The sequence below is a fragment of the Hemiscyllium ocellatum genome, chromosome 2, assembly GCF_020745735.1.
Source record: "Hemiscyllium ocellatum isolate sHemOce1 chromosome 2, sHemOce1.pat.X.cur, whole genome shotgun sequence".
Taxonomy (NCBI): domain Eukaryota; kingdom Metazoa; phylum Chordata; class Chondrichthyes; order Orectolobiformes; family Hemiscylliidae; genus Hemiscyllium; species Hemiscyllium ocellatum.
Window position 1 is genome coordinate 50,004,457 of NC_083402.1, and position 17,667 is coordinate 50,022,123.

Consider the following 17,667-nt stretch of genomic DNA (forward strand, 5'->3'; position numbering starts at 1 on the left):
TTGGCCAAACCCACCACAACAGTGCAAAAGTGAAGGGTGATGCATTTATAAGCATCTTCAGCAAGAAGAGTCATGTGGAAGATTTAGCTCAGCCTCCTCCCAAAGTCATAAGCATCACAGATGCCAGTCTTCAGTCAAAGAATTCCCACCATGAAGTATTAAGAAATTACTGAAACATTGTATAATGATCCCAATTATAAGAATACTGGTCAAGTTTTTTTTTGTCCTTATCTAACATGATAAACCATATCTTTTAAAAGATAGAATGCAAGAAAGAAACATGTGTAAGAAAATAAATGCCAGTAGTCTGAGTTGAACTGAAATACCACAAAAAATTGTCACTTTACAAACATGAACAACATAATTAAATAGGTAACAGAGAGAAACTCAGATAGTGATTCTAAACCATGTACACTATACAGAATTTGAGCCCAAATGTTTTGCCACGATGAAAAGGAAAATGGCAGAAGTGGCTTGAATTTGCAAGTATCTCCCCTGAACACAGTGCTTCCCATTTCTGTGGAGGCAGGACTGGAGTCAGGCCAGATTTTGCACATGCATATTTTAAAGGCCATTTAGATAACCAGGTGCCTTCACTGCCATGAGGTTTTGTCTGCCAATAATCTGGAACTGGAATGTGCACATTAGACTGACAAAAAGCTTTGAGGATACATTTGCATAACTGCAGTACTAGTTTGGAGAGGTAAGGTACCCCTATGTATAGGATCTTGGGACACTTTAGGGTTCTGACAATGCTGGAGAAGGCCAGGTTCCTTAGGATGCATTGGGAAGTAGGAACAGCTATCCTCTGAGACTTTTAACAATGAAGAGGAATATATCTATAAAGTCCCTAACCCTTGGATCTTTGAAGCTTTCAAATAAGTGTCAAATTTGACAAACCTTCCCAGAAATGTGAAGAAGCATCAAACTTATCAAGAAATGTCAAAGCTGTCATGTACTGAAGAAGCATCTGAAGTTTCAAGAACTGTGTAGAAGTGCCATATTTTGTCAATAATTGGGGATTTACAAATGAAAGCTCCTTTTCCAATATATCCTAACCCAATTTAGTCGCACTTGTCAGTGCCTGGCCATTTCTATCCCCATCCTTCCTGTTCATATACCTATCCAGATGCCTTGTAAATGTTGCAATTGTACCAGTCTCCACCACTTCCACTGGCAGTTCATTCCACACACACCACACTCTGCGTGAAAAAGTTGCCCTTTAGATCTCTTTTATATCTTTCCCCCTCACCCTTAACTTATGCCCTCTAGTTCTGGACTTCCCCACTCCAGGGAAAATACCTTGTCTATTTATCCTATCCACACCCCTCATGATTTATAAACCTCCATAAGGTCACCCCTCAGCCCCAGCGTATTCAACCTCTCCCTACAGCTCAAATCCTTCAACCCTGGCAACATCCTTGTAAATCTTTTCTGAACCCTTAGCAGAACTTTAAGTTTTTTTTATTGGATTCAATTTATTATTGTTACATGTACTGAGATACAATGAAAAATATTGCTTTATGTGCTGACCAGATACATTAAGCCTTACATAGGTACATCAGGGTGATAGAACAGAATGCTAACTACCATGTTACAGCTACAGGGAAAAATCAACTCTAATGTACAAGAGGTACATTCCTGAGTGGGGAAGAAGCTGTTCTTAAATCTGTTGGTACTAATTTTCAAACTTTTGTATCTTCTGTTCAATGAAAGAGGGTGGAAGAGAGTATAAGCAGGATGGGATGAGTCTTTAATTATGTTGGCTGCAGGAAGTGGAGATGGAGTCAATGGAAGGAAGGCTGATTTTCCTGATGGACTGGGCTGTGTTCACCACTCTCTGTAACTTCTTGCAGTCTTGGGCAGAGTAGATTTTCCTCTTTTGGATAGGTACTAACAGATATTACATGAGTTGGAAGGAGGAAAGGGCAGAGCTATGGGTTAGCATGCCTGACATTCAGTTGGTATCAGAGATATGAATGAACATGGGTGGATGGTCGAGGAGCATAATATGGTCTAGAAGAAATGGGGTATTTTGGGGAATTGGTAGACAGCTTATGTTGCTATGTCATAGAGATGAACAGCAGGGAAACAGACTCTTCGGTACAACTTGTCTGTGCCAACCAGATATCCCAACCTAATCTAGTCCCATTTGCCAGCACTTGGCCCATATCCCGCTAATTCCTTCCTTTTCATATACCCATCCAGATACCTTTTAAAAGTTGTAATTTTACCAGCCTCCACCACTTCCTCTGGCAGCTCATTCTATACATGGACCAAACTCTGCATAAAAAAGTTTCCCCTTAGGTCTCTTTTAAATGTTTCACCTCTCATCCTAAACCTAAACCCTCTAGTTCTGGATTCCCCCATCCCAAGGAAAAAAATCTTCTCTATTTATCTATCATGCCCTCATGATTTTATAAATCACTATAAGGTCACCATGAATAGTACATAGGGTTGGGACTGGTGAGCACTGGTGAAATATTTGATAATTTATTCTTTTTTATAAATGTTTAGATGCAGTGAATCTTCCAGATCTTCTCGACAACTCTTTCTGGGTATCTCAGGGAAAAACAAACGTTCAGTGCAAACCTCTCCCAGCTTGAGATTCAAACATCAAGCTCATGGAACTGGGATTTCCGTGCTGTAGACCCAGTAATAAAAATCCAAGATTAACATGAAATAAATAGGAATTAAAGAAAAAAAGATCGGTTGAACATTCTACAAGGCAAAAGTGAGGACTGCAGAGGCTGGAAACCAGAGTCTAGATTAGAGTGGTGCTGGAAAAGCACAGCAGGTCAGGCAGCAGCCGAGGAGCAGGAAAAATTGACATTTTGGGAAAAGCCCTTCATCAGGAATGGAGGCAGGGAGCCTCCAGGGTGAAGAGATAAATGGTGGTGGTGGTGGTGGTGGGGGGGGGGGGGGGGTGTTGGAGCAGGTGGGGCTGGTGAGAAGGTAGCAAAGAGTACAATAGGTATATGGGGGTGGGGATGGAGATGAGAGGTCAGAGAGGAAGGTGGGGAAAGGTAAAGTGTACAATAGGTGGATGGAGGTGGGGATGAAGGTGATAGTTCAGAGAGGAGGGTGGAGCAGATAGCTGGGAAGGGAGATTGGCAGGTAGGCCAGGTCATGAGGACGGTGCTGAGCTCTAAGTTTGGAACTGGGGTAAGGTGGGGGAAGGGGAAATGAGGAAACTGGTGAAGTCCACACTGATGCCCTGGGGTTGAAGTATTCTGAGGCAGAAGATGAGGCGTTCTTCCTCCAGGTATTGGGTGGTGACGGAGCGGCGGTGGAGGAGGCCCAGGACCTGTATGTCCTCAGCAGAGTGAGAGGGGGATTTGACATGTTGGGCCATAGGGCGGTGGGGTTGATTGGTGCGGGTGTCCCGGAGTGTTTCAGCACTACTCTAATCTGAACATTCTACAAAACATTTTACATGGGTGATACAATCAAGATATATCTCACCTACATATTAGTAACACTACAGGTCACCAAATAACGTGACTGTGACTTCCTTGCAAGTGAGTCCAATTCTTCATTTTTAAAGACCCAACCTTGGAATCCTTTCAAAGTTATCTGATTCAATGTCTGTTCATGAATGGATAATTGAATGTCTTCTCCCGAGACCAAGTTCCCTCGGAATCGCAGAATTGTTATGCTGCAAAAGGAGGCTGTTAAACCTAATTGTGTCTGAAAGAGTATTATGAATCATTGTGCCAATCACCTGTCTTATTACCACAACCATGAATATTGTTTCTATTTAAATATCCATCTAATCCAGGCAATCAGGAAAACTGGAAGGAACGTTGACCCCTACTTCAAGGGGGTTGGAGTATCAGAGATAAGGACAAAAGTGTACAAGATGCTGGTGAGACCACATCTGGAGAATTTTGAAGTTTTGTTCCTCTTAAGGAAAGATATCCTTTCATTGGAGGCAGTTCGGAGAAGGCATACTAGGATGATCCCCAGTATGAAGGGATTGACTTATGAATAAATATTAAGCAGGGTGAGATTCTACTCATGAGAATTTAGAATAATGTGAGGTGATCTAACTGAGACATACAGGATTCACAAGGGGCTTGACAGGGTAAATGCTGAGAGAATGTTTCCCCTCATGGGAAATTCTTGGACAAGACAGCATAGTCCCAGAATAAAGGGGCTCCAATTGAAGTCTGAAATGAGGAGGAATTTCTTCTCTCATTGGATTATGAGACTTGGGAGCTCCTTGTCAGAGATCTGTGGGGCCAGATTCCTGATGTACATTTAAGGCTGAGTTAGATAGATTCTTGGTCAGTGGGGGAGTCAAGAGTTACAAGAAATAGTCAGGAAAGTCAACATGAGGAATGTTGGCCCTGCCATGATCCTATTGAATGAGTGGGGCAGACTCAAGGGGCCGAATAGCCTACTCCTTTTCCTATAGTCTTATAATGCCTCAATTGAATCTACCTCCAATGCACTGTAGGCAATGCATTCCAGTCCCTAACCATCCACTGTATGAAAATGTACTTTTATCATACCACATTTCTTATGCAAATTAATTAATATGTATACCTTCTTGTTCTCAATCCCTTTGTAGGAAAGCAGTTTCTCCCTCTACTCTATCCAGACCCGTTCATGATTTTGAAAACTTCTATCAAATCTCTGCTTGGCCTTCTCATTTCTAAGGAAAACCCCAAGTTGTTCAAACAATTTTTGTCGTTGGAAGTTTTACATCCAGAACCATTCTCATAAATCTCTCTGAAAAATTTCCAATGTGATTGCATCCTTTCTAAAGTGGTGCCCAGAATTATTATAATACTCTAGTTGAGGTACAGGTAAAATCTTATGCTGGTTCAGGGCAACCATCTTACTCCTGTACTCAATGGATGAAGGGCTTATGCCCGAAATGTCGACTCTCCTGCTCCTTGGATACTGTCTTACCTGCTGTACTTTTCCAGCACCACACTTTTTGACTCTGTCTCTCCACCATCTGCAGTCTTCACTTTCTCTCAGTCACTGCAACCTTACTGTGAAACCTCTTCCAAGGATACCCATCTTGAAGAAGTTCTCCTCCATCCACAAGGATCTCAGTGATTCTCTCTCTCTCACTGCATCCCCCAGGTCATCTCTTCCGCATTGAAGCTCTTCAGCAATGTCCTGAAGCAAACCCACTACTACAGCTACATCTTCTTCCTCAGAACCTGCCTACACTGCCGACTTATCCCATATGGACTCCAGACTGCATTCAGACCATCACAATTTGGACCTGACCGAAACGTCGACTCCTGGTCCTCAGATGCTGCCTGACTTGCTGTGCTTTTCTAAAGCCACTTGGACTCCTGTACTCTATATCCCTATTAATAAAACCTAGGATCCTGTATGCTTTATTAAGTAGTCAGACTATGTGTTCTTTCACCTTTAATGACTTATGCACATAAGCATTCAGATCTCTATTTTTGTACAGCCTTTAGGATAACACATTTTATTTTATGCAGAATCTCCATGTTCTCACCACCATACTATATCACCTCACATTTTCCTGCAAACATTTGTCACTTTATACTGCCTTTTTCCCAGTTTACAATGCTTCAAAGTATTGTTTCATCTGGAACCTTGGAAATTTTCTCCTGCAGACCAAGATCTAAATCATTATGATATATCAGGAAAAGCAAAGGTCCCAACTGCTCAATGGGAAACTCCACTACTAAATATCCATGAACTATTGCCCTTTGATCCCCCTCAGTCAATTTTCTATTCATATTCCATTTTCCCTTTATTGCATTACATATAATTTTTTTCAGAAGTCTGTTGTGTGGCGCTGTATTGAGTCCTTTGCAAGTCTATGTATTCCATATCAACAGTGTTACTCTCATCAACAGCCTTGGAAAGCCTGCCCACCAACTGAGGACCTTAGGAAGCATCTCAATCTACCATCATTGGTATCCACTTATGGAGAACAGAAAACCCACTGCAGGCTTTCCAGAGGGTGTCTCGGTCAAAGACACTCAGTGCTTGATTGAGGAGCCCATTATTGTGAAAGGGGACACCGTGAGAGCCAACAATAATCCACTTGCTTTTGATATCAATCTGCCTCCCCCAAGACCTACACTCTGTACCCGCCCTTAAACTGCCATCACTCTCCTCTAGTAGAGGACTCTTAGTGATCCTGAGCATTCCAACCCCAGGAGTGTTGCCTGCCACAACAGCTGTTGGCCACTAACACTGAGTTCAGCAGGTTTCCCTGAAAGGCTGTGATGCAGGACTCTTGTCAACTCTCCAGCTGACAGGTGAGATATACCTCATCTGCATTAAATTCCACCCACTATTTGCATGTGAAAGAGAAAAAAAACACACAAAGACATCAAATCACTATGAAAGCCAGTAACTTTACTGATTTGTCTGCAAAATACAAATTATACCTTATTTCCAGCGAGAGAAACTTGAATTTTCTCATAAAAATTTTCACTACAGACAGCTGAATTAAGTCCCTTGAGATACACAGATGTAGTTTAACTTAGTTATTAACATCTTTTTGTCATCAAGTGGCGACAAAGTCCAGCTTATGCCGCTGTGAGCCTCTTTATTTTTGCTGCAAACGTCCACATTTCCCCATTTACAAGCAATCATTTTGTATTACTATTGTATAATGGAAACAAATCCTCAGAAAAAAAAATAACAGCAAACCAGCTGGAGCAATCCAAGTATGTTTTAGGTCAATAACAATAGTCCTTCCAAAGCAATCCAGGGCTACAATTGATAACAGTTCCTTCATAAGAGCACCGGTACCATATTTAATTGCTTAATTAACTGACCTCTTTAAACTCTTTTGAGGTATGGATGAATTTGAGGTATGAACAGGGCAAGTAGAATATGTATAATAACCTGAACACAAAATAAAACAAAACAATTAGAGAAACATATTTGCAAAACTGTGGCTAACTGCCTGGATTGCTCCACATCTTTGGTTAAAATATTAACAAAAGCCTTTATCATTACCCTACACTTGAAGCACTCTAAATAAACATTATTTGATCAGTCTTTCCAGAACTCTGTAGTGGCAGGAAACCAGCATTAGAATAAAGATGCCACATTCTACACAGCGGATGGCACAAATAGTAACAGTTGAAGCACTCATAATTTATTTCTTAGGCAATTCTTCTTCGAGCAAAGTGGTTTTATGGAACACTGTTGATTTTAATTGTTAATTGTGTTTCTTGTAAAGCCAAACCTTCAAGGCATACTTTACAGGGGTTGGGAAACATTTGTATGCATAAAAATTCTACTTCTTGCTTTAGGTTTCCATTTTAAAAAAAGACTATTTCAATGGTCAACTATAAATAAATATATTGTCAGACTTTTAAAAATAAACTTTAAAGAAGTATGATACTGAATTGAGATAGCTAGCTGATTTTTTTTTCTAAAGAATACGTTTTCCTGAATGCTGTATTTTTTGATGGTGCAACTATTTTCTAGGGCTATTAAAATATTTCATTTGGGGCAACATTGGGATATCCCATTTATCATAAACTCTGTCTTTTAGAGGTAGAATAGTGGATTTTGCAGAATATTCGGTCAAAGCTGATCTGGTTTGCTGATATTTTCACTATCTCAGCTCTTACTGTATGACATCTGCTGGCACTGATATGTCAACTCAAGTTACTGGCAGCAGTAATGCATTGCAAACATCAAGATATCAGTAAGTGACTTTGCTCTCACTTCTGCGTAGAATAGTAACAAGCTTTATTTTGATGTTCATGAGTTTTATGAAACAGAAAATAACTTAAGTGCCCCCAGGAAAGTGCCACTGCTATTTTTTGCCTTGCAGTAAAGAACATTGCCTAAATCTGTTAGCCAATGGTTTTGTGAGTAAATGAGAATATACAAGGGGCTCTGCCCCAATAATTCTTAAAACCATAGTACTGTATCATTATATGCTAACTCAGAATTAACTCTGTGGTCAAACATACAGCAAAATTATAACACTTGGACAATAATAAGTAGAGGGTTGTAGGTACAGAAAGGAGTGACCCATTATGAATTAGGTTGTGCTTCTCAATTGATTTTTAAAAACTGTGGAGATTGATTTGCTGTTATGATATTTTGCTAGTAGCTCGATCTACAAAGAAATCGATTACTTAATTTGCAAAAGGTTGTTGAATTAAAATAGAGTTAGGAGTCTGTGGCTGCCTGATGTTCATTTATTGATTGAGTCATTACTGAGAATTGCTTTTTAGTAACATGTAAACATATTACAATGAAACTGTGAAGACATAAAAATTAACTGGGATTGAAGCTTCAAATATAAATTAGCTTTGAAATCCATTTAGCATCAAATTGATCTATTACAGAACAGATTGAGAACACATTCATATACACACACAGATGAATTCTTATTCAGGTTGTGGTCGGGGGGCTATGATTGAGAAAAGTTATGTTTTCTTTAACAATTTTTAAGAACGCATTTTAAAAAAAAACTTTGCAGCATTTAATTGACTAAATATCCATTGGTAATTCTTTAGATTCAAAAACTCCTGTTTAGAAAACATACAAATGCAAGTAAAGTGAACAAATACATTTTGCCAAGTGATCACATTGGATTAAGAATATTATAGCATTTCACCACCATGCTCAGAATCACAAATTGGCAATTTGAATGTACTGAGGAAAACTACTCTTGAACCCAAAGTACTTCTGAAATTACCCCAGTACCCAAATGACAGGCAGCCCTACTCCTTTTCATGTTTTAATTCCTTAACAGTAACAAAATTTAGAATACATACTAAACCCGTCCTCCCAACTGGTTAACCTCATTATACTGAACATAGCCAACTCTGATTCTGCAAAAAGGTGTGCAGAAAAGATCTAAAGAATTTAGTTACTTAAACGTGCATATGCACAAATACATTCTCCCCTCCCCCCACTAATAAGATAACCAAAACAATGTTTGCTATGACCATAATTAATATATATTAGAAAGCTATACACAAGCATGTTAATTTCACAGATTTTAAAAGATTTTCTTAATATTATTTTATATAATTAGAAATACACAATTCAAAAACAAAACCTCTACAAAGAGAAAACAGTTATCTTGGTTAGCAAAGCGTGGAGTTTTTTTCATGGTTTAGGGTAGTGCTTCCTTACGAAGAGCCCAATTCCATTATTTTTAGGACTGTTTAAAATACCAGCAAAGCTATCAGGAAAAAAAACATTTTGGCTTAGGTAACTACAAAAAGCCACAAATGCTTTGCAAATGTCTTTTCTTGCTTCCATATGAAAATATAAGCAAAATGTAATGTACATCTTTTTAAAATCCACTTAAAATGTTAAACAGACCCAGAATTTGGACTTTTCCACATATTAATGATATTTTATTATTTTGTCAAAGTATGGTCCTCATTTAAATGACTGATTCATTTCATTGAGTTCCATACTCTGCTGATATGCCTTTTTTCTTTAATATGTTCAGAGATGTCAGTTGACCAGTTTGTTTTTTTGAAAATGGTCACCCATATTTCTGGGCCTGTCAACCACCTATACATATATAATTTTTTTTTGTTTTTGTTGCATAACAGCTGCACTTTCTTTCTCAGCAAAGATCCGCCAGTTCTGGCAAATGTTTCCTTTTAATCTGCTATTTACATGTAAATACGTTGAACCTGCAACATGACACTATCTATTGTAACATACATTTTGCAAGGGAGCACAGCAATGTAAAAGAGTTAGCAGTTAAATCTACATTGTACAAGGGTTTTCTTTGTACAACTCAAGTGCTAAAGCTGTTATCTCAGCAATTTACGTTACTTTATATCACTGAGGCAAGTTAAAAGTACTTTTACAAAACAGAGTACCTGACTTATTTTCCACACACGGCACATATAATGTTGAATTCCCCCCTCCCTCCCTTGCCCTGTAATGTAGCGCACACACACACTGCAAGAAAAAAAATTACTGAAGAATCTTATCATGTTGCCCATCCTTCAGACAGCCTCATCCGCTTGACAGATGGACTTTCCCTTTCGTCTGGCGAAGGCCTTGTAAGTCCGATGGGAGAGTGGAAGTCATTCCTGTGATCTTCTCGGTCACTTCCATCATAGGAACTGCTACAGCTGCTCAGACTATCCACTGGAGATCGCCCTGCATCGAGCCTTGAGTGTTGCGGGTATCCCAAGGGTGTGTGGGTGCGGTCTCTAGGAGGAGAAACAGGTTCTGACTTGATGTTGAGGCTTTGAGTAGAAGGCAGGGAGAGATTTGAATTCTGAGATAAGTGAGTGCTAGTACAAACTCTGTAGAAGGAAAGGAAACCAGTTACAGAATGAAGAGGGCAATTGCCCCCACCTGAATACATACAAACATGCATGGACACTCACTGCATATATATGTTAAGTCTCTGAAGTGTTTTGATCAGAAATAACTACACTACCAGTAGCAAATCTTTACAGCTACACTGATGAATTACCACTTCTTGCTGGCCTAGAATGCAACAGTGTCAAAAGTATCTGAAAGCCTCAGTGTCAATATTGCTTGCAATCTCACATTTGTGTATTTAATGGGCATAAAGAAACTGTTTAATAGATTTATAAGCAGGCAACAAAGGAGTGCAAAGTTTCAAACTATTTCCCTATGAAGTCTGAGTTAAAGGTAAACAAAGAGGTTTAGAGCTCCCGTTTCATGTTATCAACCAAACACGTTTCAGTTTGCTCAGAGACTGCTCATTGATATAATGCTCAAAGATAGTTTTTCACAGAGTGCACTAATTCTTTTATACAGCAAAGGACATAATGAGTACTATTGATTTTTAAGTTAATTGAATTAAAATGTGATTGATCTTTAGAATGCAGAGTTAAAGGATTTAGGACTTTTTTTATTCTTGTATGAGCTCGGCATCACTGACAAGATCAGTAATTGTCACCCATCCCTATTGAGTACTGTGCTCAGATATTTCAGAAGGCAGGTAACATGCTGTGGGTCTGGAATCACACAGAGGCCAGACGAAGTAACGTCAGCAGATTTCCTTCGTTAAAGGGTAAGCTAAAGGTTTGCTTGAGGTGTCAATAGTAGTCTGACGGCAATTAGTAATAGAAAGCTTTTGCAAGCATAAACAATTATTCTGGTGGCACCTGGTGGTTCAGAATTTTATCTGAATTCACTGGTTGATTGTATTCCGCTGACAAACAACTACAGTTCTTCAAAGTTCGGGGGAGATGGTGGCACAGTGGTAGTATCACCAGGCTAATTAGAGCAGGACAAAAAATGCAGATGTTACATTGATGTTTTTAAACTTTGGATGCATGGATACAGTAATTTAGATTCGGAGTTAACATGATATGAAGACTGATACTTTCTTTGTTTTTGATATTTTACCTTTGAATAAAAATAAAATATAAATCATAATGGTTTGGCATCATTCTGAAATCAAGTTGTTGTACCTTTTTTGCAGGTGTACTTAGGAACTTGTAGGAACTTTGTTGCATAGTCATGTAATGAAAATTGTGCATCATATGAATGGGTGAGCTGCAGATACCTACTGAGTGTGCTTAGTCAACTGTGGGGGAAGAAGGTGATCAAGACAAGGGATGGATTGAGTATGAGATCAATTTCTGTAAGTGGATTTTCATCTTAACCAGCAATGGATATTTAGGGTTTCCAGAGATATTATACCTTGGTACATTTTTGTGGCATTTGTTTAGAATGTTATTGATGAGTCAGATATTCTAAAAGTTTAGAGTTTTATGGACATCTAAATGATTTCAAACTCACTTCAATTACACTGACTATGATATTCCTTTGATCCTAGACTTAACATGGCTCATTGTCAGCAAGATGAAATATCATAAAAACATATCTGTGGAGATGATGTTCACTGCATATTGAAAAAATATTTTTAATACATACGGAGACGCAAATAAATTATCCAAAACTCCTTAACCTAAGTGAGATGTTAAATTTTCTGGTAATTCTTTTTTTTATGTTTCAAGTATAAAATAATCTTGGCCCAATTTCTTCGATCCATCCCTCAATTATATTTCATCCATTTGGTTGGTATATAGCAGTGCCTGCAACGAAAATACTGCAATGCCCCCAAGTGGCCAATCATTGCCAAGCTACTTCTTTAAAAGTTAAAAGATCTGCAATCAGATGCTCTACGATTTCTTTTTTGCTGAAAAAAGAGACATGTGGCTTGAGGTTTCTGTCTCATGCACATCAGGATAAACACTGCAAGCCAAATTTCAAACAGTCATAACAATTTTCACTACAGAAGAAAAAGGTGTTATTGATTGGCATGTTGACTGAATGGTCAAGGCTTTGTCATGGCAAGATCAACAGGGAACCACAGGCAGCCTCTCCAAATGCTTCATAGTAATTCAAAAATAAGTGCAAGACTTGAAATATTCTTATTATCATTTTTCCTCGAACAGTCAATGGAAGAAGAGAAGGTAGACAAGACATTAAAACCATTTTATTGACATTACAACACTCAAACTCTAAAACTATTCTCTAATATTGAAAACATACAATTACCCATGTAGTTATCCTTTGAAATAAAGAAGTGGATGCATGGAACAAGATCTGGGACCCATAACAGAGAACAGATTACAGTTCTCTCAGCTTGAGGATTTATAGGAACCACCCTAGTCTGATGATGTGAAGAGTAACCATTTCTCTTCTGTTGCAAGGGTCTCTGCTGAATGAACTTAAGAAAACTGATGCTGAGTAACATAGATGTGTGACAATTGTGTAGTAGTGGGTGCTCTTCCAAAGTTAGGTTTGAGGTATATGGTTTGAGTTGGAATAGGGAAACAGTATTCCACTTGCTGAGCTATGAGTGTTCTCTGTCAACAAAGTTTGCCTTTCCCCAGTAACAACCATCAAGATCTCAATAAGTAAAACAAAAAAAGCCAAATTGACAATATATAGCATCACTTTTGTAGTATATTACTCCAAATATTGGTTCATAATGAGTTGGAATAAAATTTGTTTATGGCATTTGCTCCTGGTTCACACTGTACAGTAACTCAATTCATGAGTAAGACACATGCATCTACTATGGTACACTGGGAATGAAGAGATTTAATAAATAAATCATACAAAGAAGAATAATTCACTGTTCAGTTAAATGTACTTACCCCAGTTGGCTGAGGGCTGAATGTTGCATATTCTGTAGCTGATGTTGCTGCCAGCCAGTCATTGAGCCAAGATGGAGAGCATTGGTAGTATTAAACCCAGTGAGAGATGACAAGTCAGCACTACTAAGGGAATATTCTTTATTGCGATGTTGACAGGCATGGGATAAGAGGAAGAAGAAACATCAAAATTAAGTAAACATAATGGTATTCAAATCTTATCTTTAAGATTCCAAACGAAACAATTCACTTTCAATGTCTGAATCACCTTCAATGTGTTTTTGGGCACTTTAGCATGAAATCTTTAATTTGAAAGTATAATAAAAGATCTAAATTTTTGGTAATGCAGTATCGAAAAGAATCAGGAAACTACAGAGTCACAACAGAGTCACAACAATTACAAAACAGAAAGAGCTTTCACTAATTGTGTTATACCAACTCTAGAACAATCCAAAACTAATATTACAGTCTTTCTCTTCAATCTTGGCAATGCACCTTTATCTGCTTCTAATAGCTATTCATTTCTTAATTCCAACACGCAATTGTTTCAATGTAAACTACTCCTTGTGACAAAATATTTCTTATGCCTAACTCTTGGCATACTGAAGTTCTTTCCACCTGATCTCTGTACTCTCTACCACTCAATTTCCAGGCAGAAAAAAAATAGCTAACATGAAAAAAATTCTTTTAATATTTGTGCACTGGGAAAATATTGCTTGAAAGACAGGGTTTTTTTTTCATAACAACCCCCTTCAGCATCTTTCCTATGAGTATATATGCCAAATCATTCTTTTCGCCCTTGATTTTTAATGTTAAAAATATACCTAAACTACACTTTCTGAATCTTTCACTGACTTGCTCTTTGAAAAAGCACCATCTTTGTGTTACCAGTAGATGTATTTCATACATTAAAGTTGAACTCATCTGTGCAAAAAGCAAAAATTTCTTAATACAGCAGCCTGCTGCCACCACCTTCAAACAATAAGTAGAGTTACAAACAATAAACTCAACCTTTTGTTTACTGTACATCAACCTTCATGCTGTCACATGTTAACATGCCTGAACTCCAGATGGAGATTTCATGGGAGTCAATGTTGAGTACTCCCAGAGCAACTCCCTCTTGAATATATACCACTGTTAGGTCTATCCTGCTGATGGGACAGATTACACCCAGGGATGGTGATGGTGATGGTGGTGCCTGGGACATTCTCAAGAAACATGCGATTCTACAAGAATGAATACATCAGGTTGTTGCCTGACTACAAGGCAGCACGGTGGCTCAGTGGTCAGCTGCCTCACAGCGCCAGGGACCCGGGTTCAATTCCTGCCTCGGGTAACTGTCTGTGTGGAGTTTGCACATTCTCCCCTTGTCTGCGTGGGTTTCCCCGGGTACTCTGGTTTCCTCCCACAGTCCAAAGATGTGCAGGTTAGGTGAATTGGCCATGCTAAATTGCCCATAGTGTTAGGTGCATTAGTCATGGGTAATTACAGGGTAGGGAAATGTTAGGTGCATTAGTTAGGGGTAAATACAGGGTAGGGAAATGGGTCTAGATGGATTACTCTTCAGAGGATCAATGTGGAATTGTTGGGCCGAAGGGCCTGTTTCCACACGGTAGGGAATCTAATCTATTCTGTCAGATGGCTCTTCCCATTTTAGTACTAATCCCTAGATGTTATTAAATAAGTCTGGGGAAGACAGGTCTGAAATAAAAGTAAAATACTATGGTTGCTGGAAATCTGAAATAGAAACAGGAAATACTGGAGAAACTCAACTGAAGTTATGAAGATGAGTCATAATGGATGCAGAACATTAACTCTGTCTGTCTGTCTGTCTCTCTCCACAGATGGTGCCAAACCTGCTGAATTTCTCCAGCATTTTCAGTTTTGACTTGGTAAGGCTGCGTTTACTGCTGTTATTTCCACTGCTTAGGTCGATGCTGGATGGTCTATTCAGTTCCATTACATTGACAACTTTTTAACAGTTATTACAAATAAATGAGTTGTTAGGTCATTTTAGAGGGTAGTTAAGAATCAAGCATACTGCTGTGTATCTTGAGTCACATGAAGGCCAAACCAGGTAGAGATAGCAGATTTCCTTCCATAAAGGACAGTAGTGAACTTGTACAACAATCAATAACAATTTCATGGTCATTATTAGACTTGTCATTTCAAATTTTTTAGCCATTAGTGATAATTTAATAAAGTTTAAATCAAAAGTTAATGAGTAGTAAAATGTATTCAAACTATTATGAAAGTGTATTGCTTTCCTTAGTTGTTTCATTTAATTTCCCAGCTTAGATCTAACAGTGGATCTGATTGAAAGCATCTCCTATGGACTTCTGCAAAAAGAATGTTTATTATTGAACAAAAATTACATTTCTAATTTCTGCAGAATCCTTCCATTCAGGGGTTTCATTTCTTTTGACTTCAACTCACAGGAAGCAATCATCAGGTCTGGAAATGGTTCTTTTTTTAAATTAATGGAGAACATGGCATCATATTTGCAGCATACTAGAAGAGTAGCAAGTGGTTCAATATCAATATTAGATTAGATTAAGATTACTTACAGTGTGGAAACAGGCCCTTCGGCCCAACAAGTCCACACTAACCCGCCGAAGCGCAACCCACCCATACCCCTACATTTACCCCTTACCTAACACTATGGGCAATTTAGCATGGCCAATTCACCTGACCCGCACATCTTTGGACTGTGGGAGGAAACCGGAGCACCCGGAGGAAACCCACGCAGAACGTGCAAACTCCACACAGTCAGTCGCCTGAGTCGGGAATTGAACCCAGGTCTCAGGCGCTGTGAGGCAGCAGTGCTAACCACTGTGCCACCGTGCCGCCCACAAATTGTTCATATGTTCACTATGACAAACTGAAACACTCCTTGACCATACTTTGTTGTAGCATACTACACCTCACAAAATCTTTCCCTCAGAGTTATTTCTTTTTGAACATATACTATTTCATATCACTCACTTCATTCAGTTACAAAATTGTTGCAATTTTCATTGCTATACTTGCTTTACTTATCAACACAAACACTGAAATAGAACTTAAAATAGGAGCTTGCTAACTAAAGTAGCAGAAAGTCATATGTGCTTCCTAAAGTTCTTCAAAGTTGTTTTCTTACTAATAGTTCCAGTTATAAGTTTCTTGAAATGATTAAACATATTAAGACACATGTGAATGGTCAGAACCTTTAAATAAAAGTTCCTCAAATAAAATTCTAGTCTATTTGAGCAAATTTTTTTGAATTTTAAGCAGCATCCTTCATGAAATAATTAAAGGTAATTTAGCAAAATTCAATTCAAAAGTTAATGAGCAGTAAAAAGCTTTCAAAATTATGCTATTAAAATGTATTATATTTCTTAGCTGAAGTGGGTTTATTTATTCAAGGTGCATCTAAACAATTAAGGTAAATTGCTTTGGAAGTATTATACTTGGAAAATTGCTTTCAATTAGATTCGTACTATATTACTGAATGCAAGATAGAGATGACAATCAAAACTGAAGGGTGCTAACAAAATGTGCAATTCGGAAAGTTTAACCCAGCAGGACATTGACTGATGCAGAATTGATCAGCATTATATTTTTCATGGGCAACACTTTGCCATCTTTTGCATTAAGGTTGTGGAATTATGATCAATAAATACAATACAAAGAACTCTGGAACACAATTTGTTTAGAATTACATGTTCCTTTAAAACATGTGGCTCAGGATAGATTGCTCTTACTAACATACACACAACTTGCATTCATATAGCAACTTTAAAGTAGTAAACTGGTCCAAGATAATTCATAGGAACGTAATTAAAGAAACAAATGGACACATATAAAGATAAAAATAAAAATTTCCAATGCATGGGCATGTAATCACCAGAGACACATGTAGTAGTACTGGCGCCTGTTACTGCCTGTGTTAAGATGGTGCTTTTCCACGCTCCCATAAATTCCACTGGATTTCACATCAAAAGATATCTAAGAGTCTGATACTGATGAAACCACTAATATGGTGACATGATGTGTGGATGGTGGAGTAGCTGTACAGTCACCGCACAAGTAATCCTAAACCTCAGACTGATGTTCTAAATACATCAGCACAAATTACACTATGGCAGATGGCAATATTTGAGTTCAATAAAATTCTTGAATTTAGAAGAAAACAAAGCTAGCCTAATAACACTGTTATTAAACAAAATACAATCTGAGTTAAGGAAATCTGTAATCCACACCTGATTTGGCCGACTTGTGATTCCATACACAATGTGGTTGATGCTAAACTATTAGATTAGATTAGATTACTTACAGTGTGGAAACAGGCCCTTCGGCCCAACAAGTCCACACCAACCCGCCGAAGCGTAACCCACCCATACCTCTACATTTACCCCTTACCTAACACTACGGACAATTTAGCGTGGCCAATTCACCTGACCCGCACATCTTTGGACTGTGGGAGGAAACCGGAACACCCGGAGGAAACCCACGCAGACACGGGGAGAACGTGCAAACTCCACACAGTCAGTCACCTGAGTCGGGAATTGAACCCGGGTCTCAG

At 38.5% G+C, this 17,667-nt stretch overlaps 1 protein-coding gene across 8 annotated transcripts in view; it reads right to left on the reverse strand.

Moving 5' to 3' along the window:
- Nucleotides 1-6,345: 6,345 nt before the first annotated feature.
- mef2cb (myocyte enhancer factor 2cb) overlaps nucleotides 6,346-17,667 on the reverse strand; it is a 240,521-nt gene continuing 229,199 nt past the window's right edge. For 5 of the 8 annotated variants that reach the window (XM_060836671.1, XM_060836640.1, XM_060836624.1 and 2 more), the window contains 2 exons: nucleotides 13,107-13,242; nucleotides 6,346-10,265 (listed from right to left, as the gene is read on the reverse strand). In XM_060836671.1, the coding sequence (XP_060692654.1) occupies nucleotides 9,944-10,265; nucleotides 13,107-13,242 (458 nt within the window). In that variant the 3' untranslated portion in view covers nucleotides 6,346-9,943. Of the gene's footprint in view, nucleotides 10,266-13,102; nucleotides 13,243-17,667 lie in introns of those variants that run through there. The other 3 variants (XM_060836654.1, XM_060836648.1, XM_060836662.1) reach the window with 2 other exon arrangements.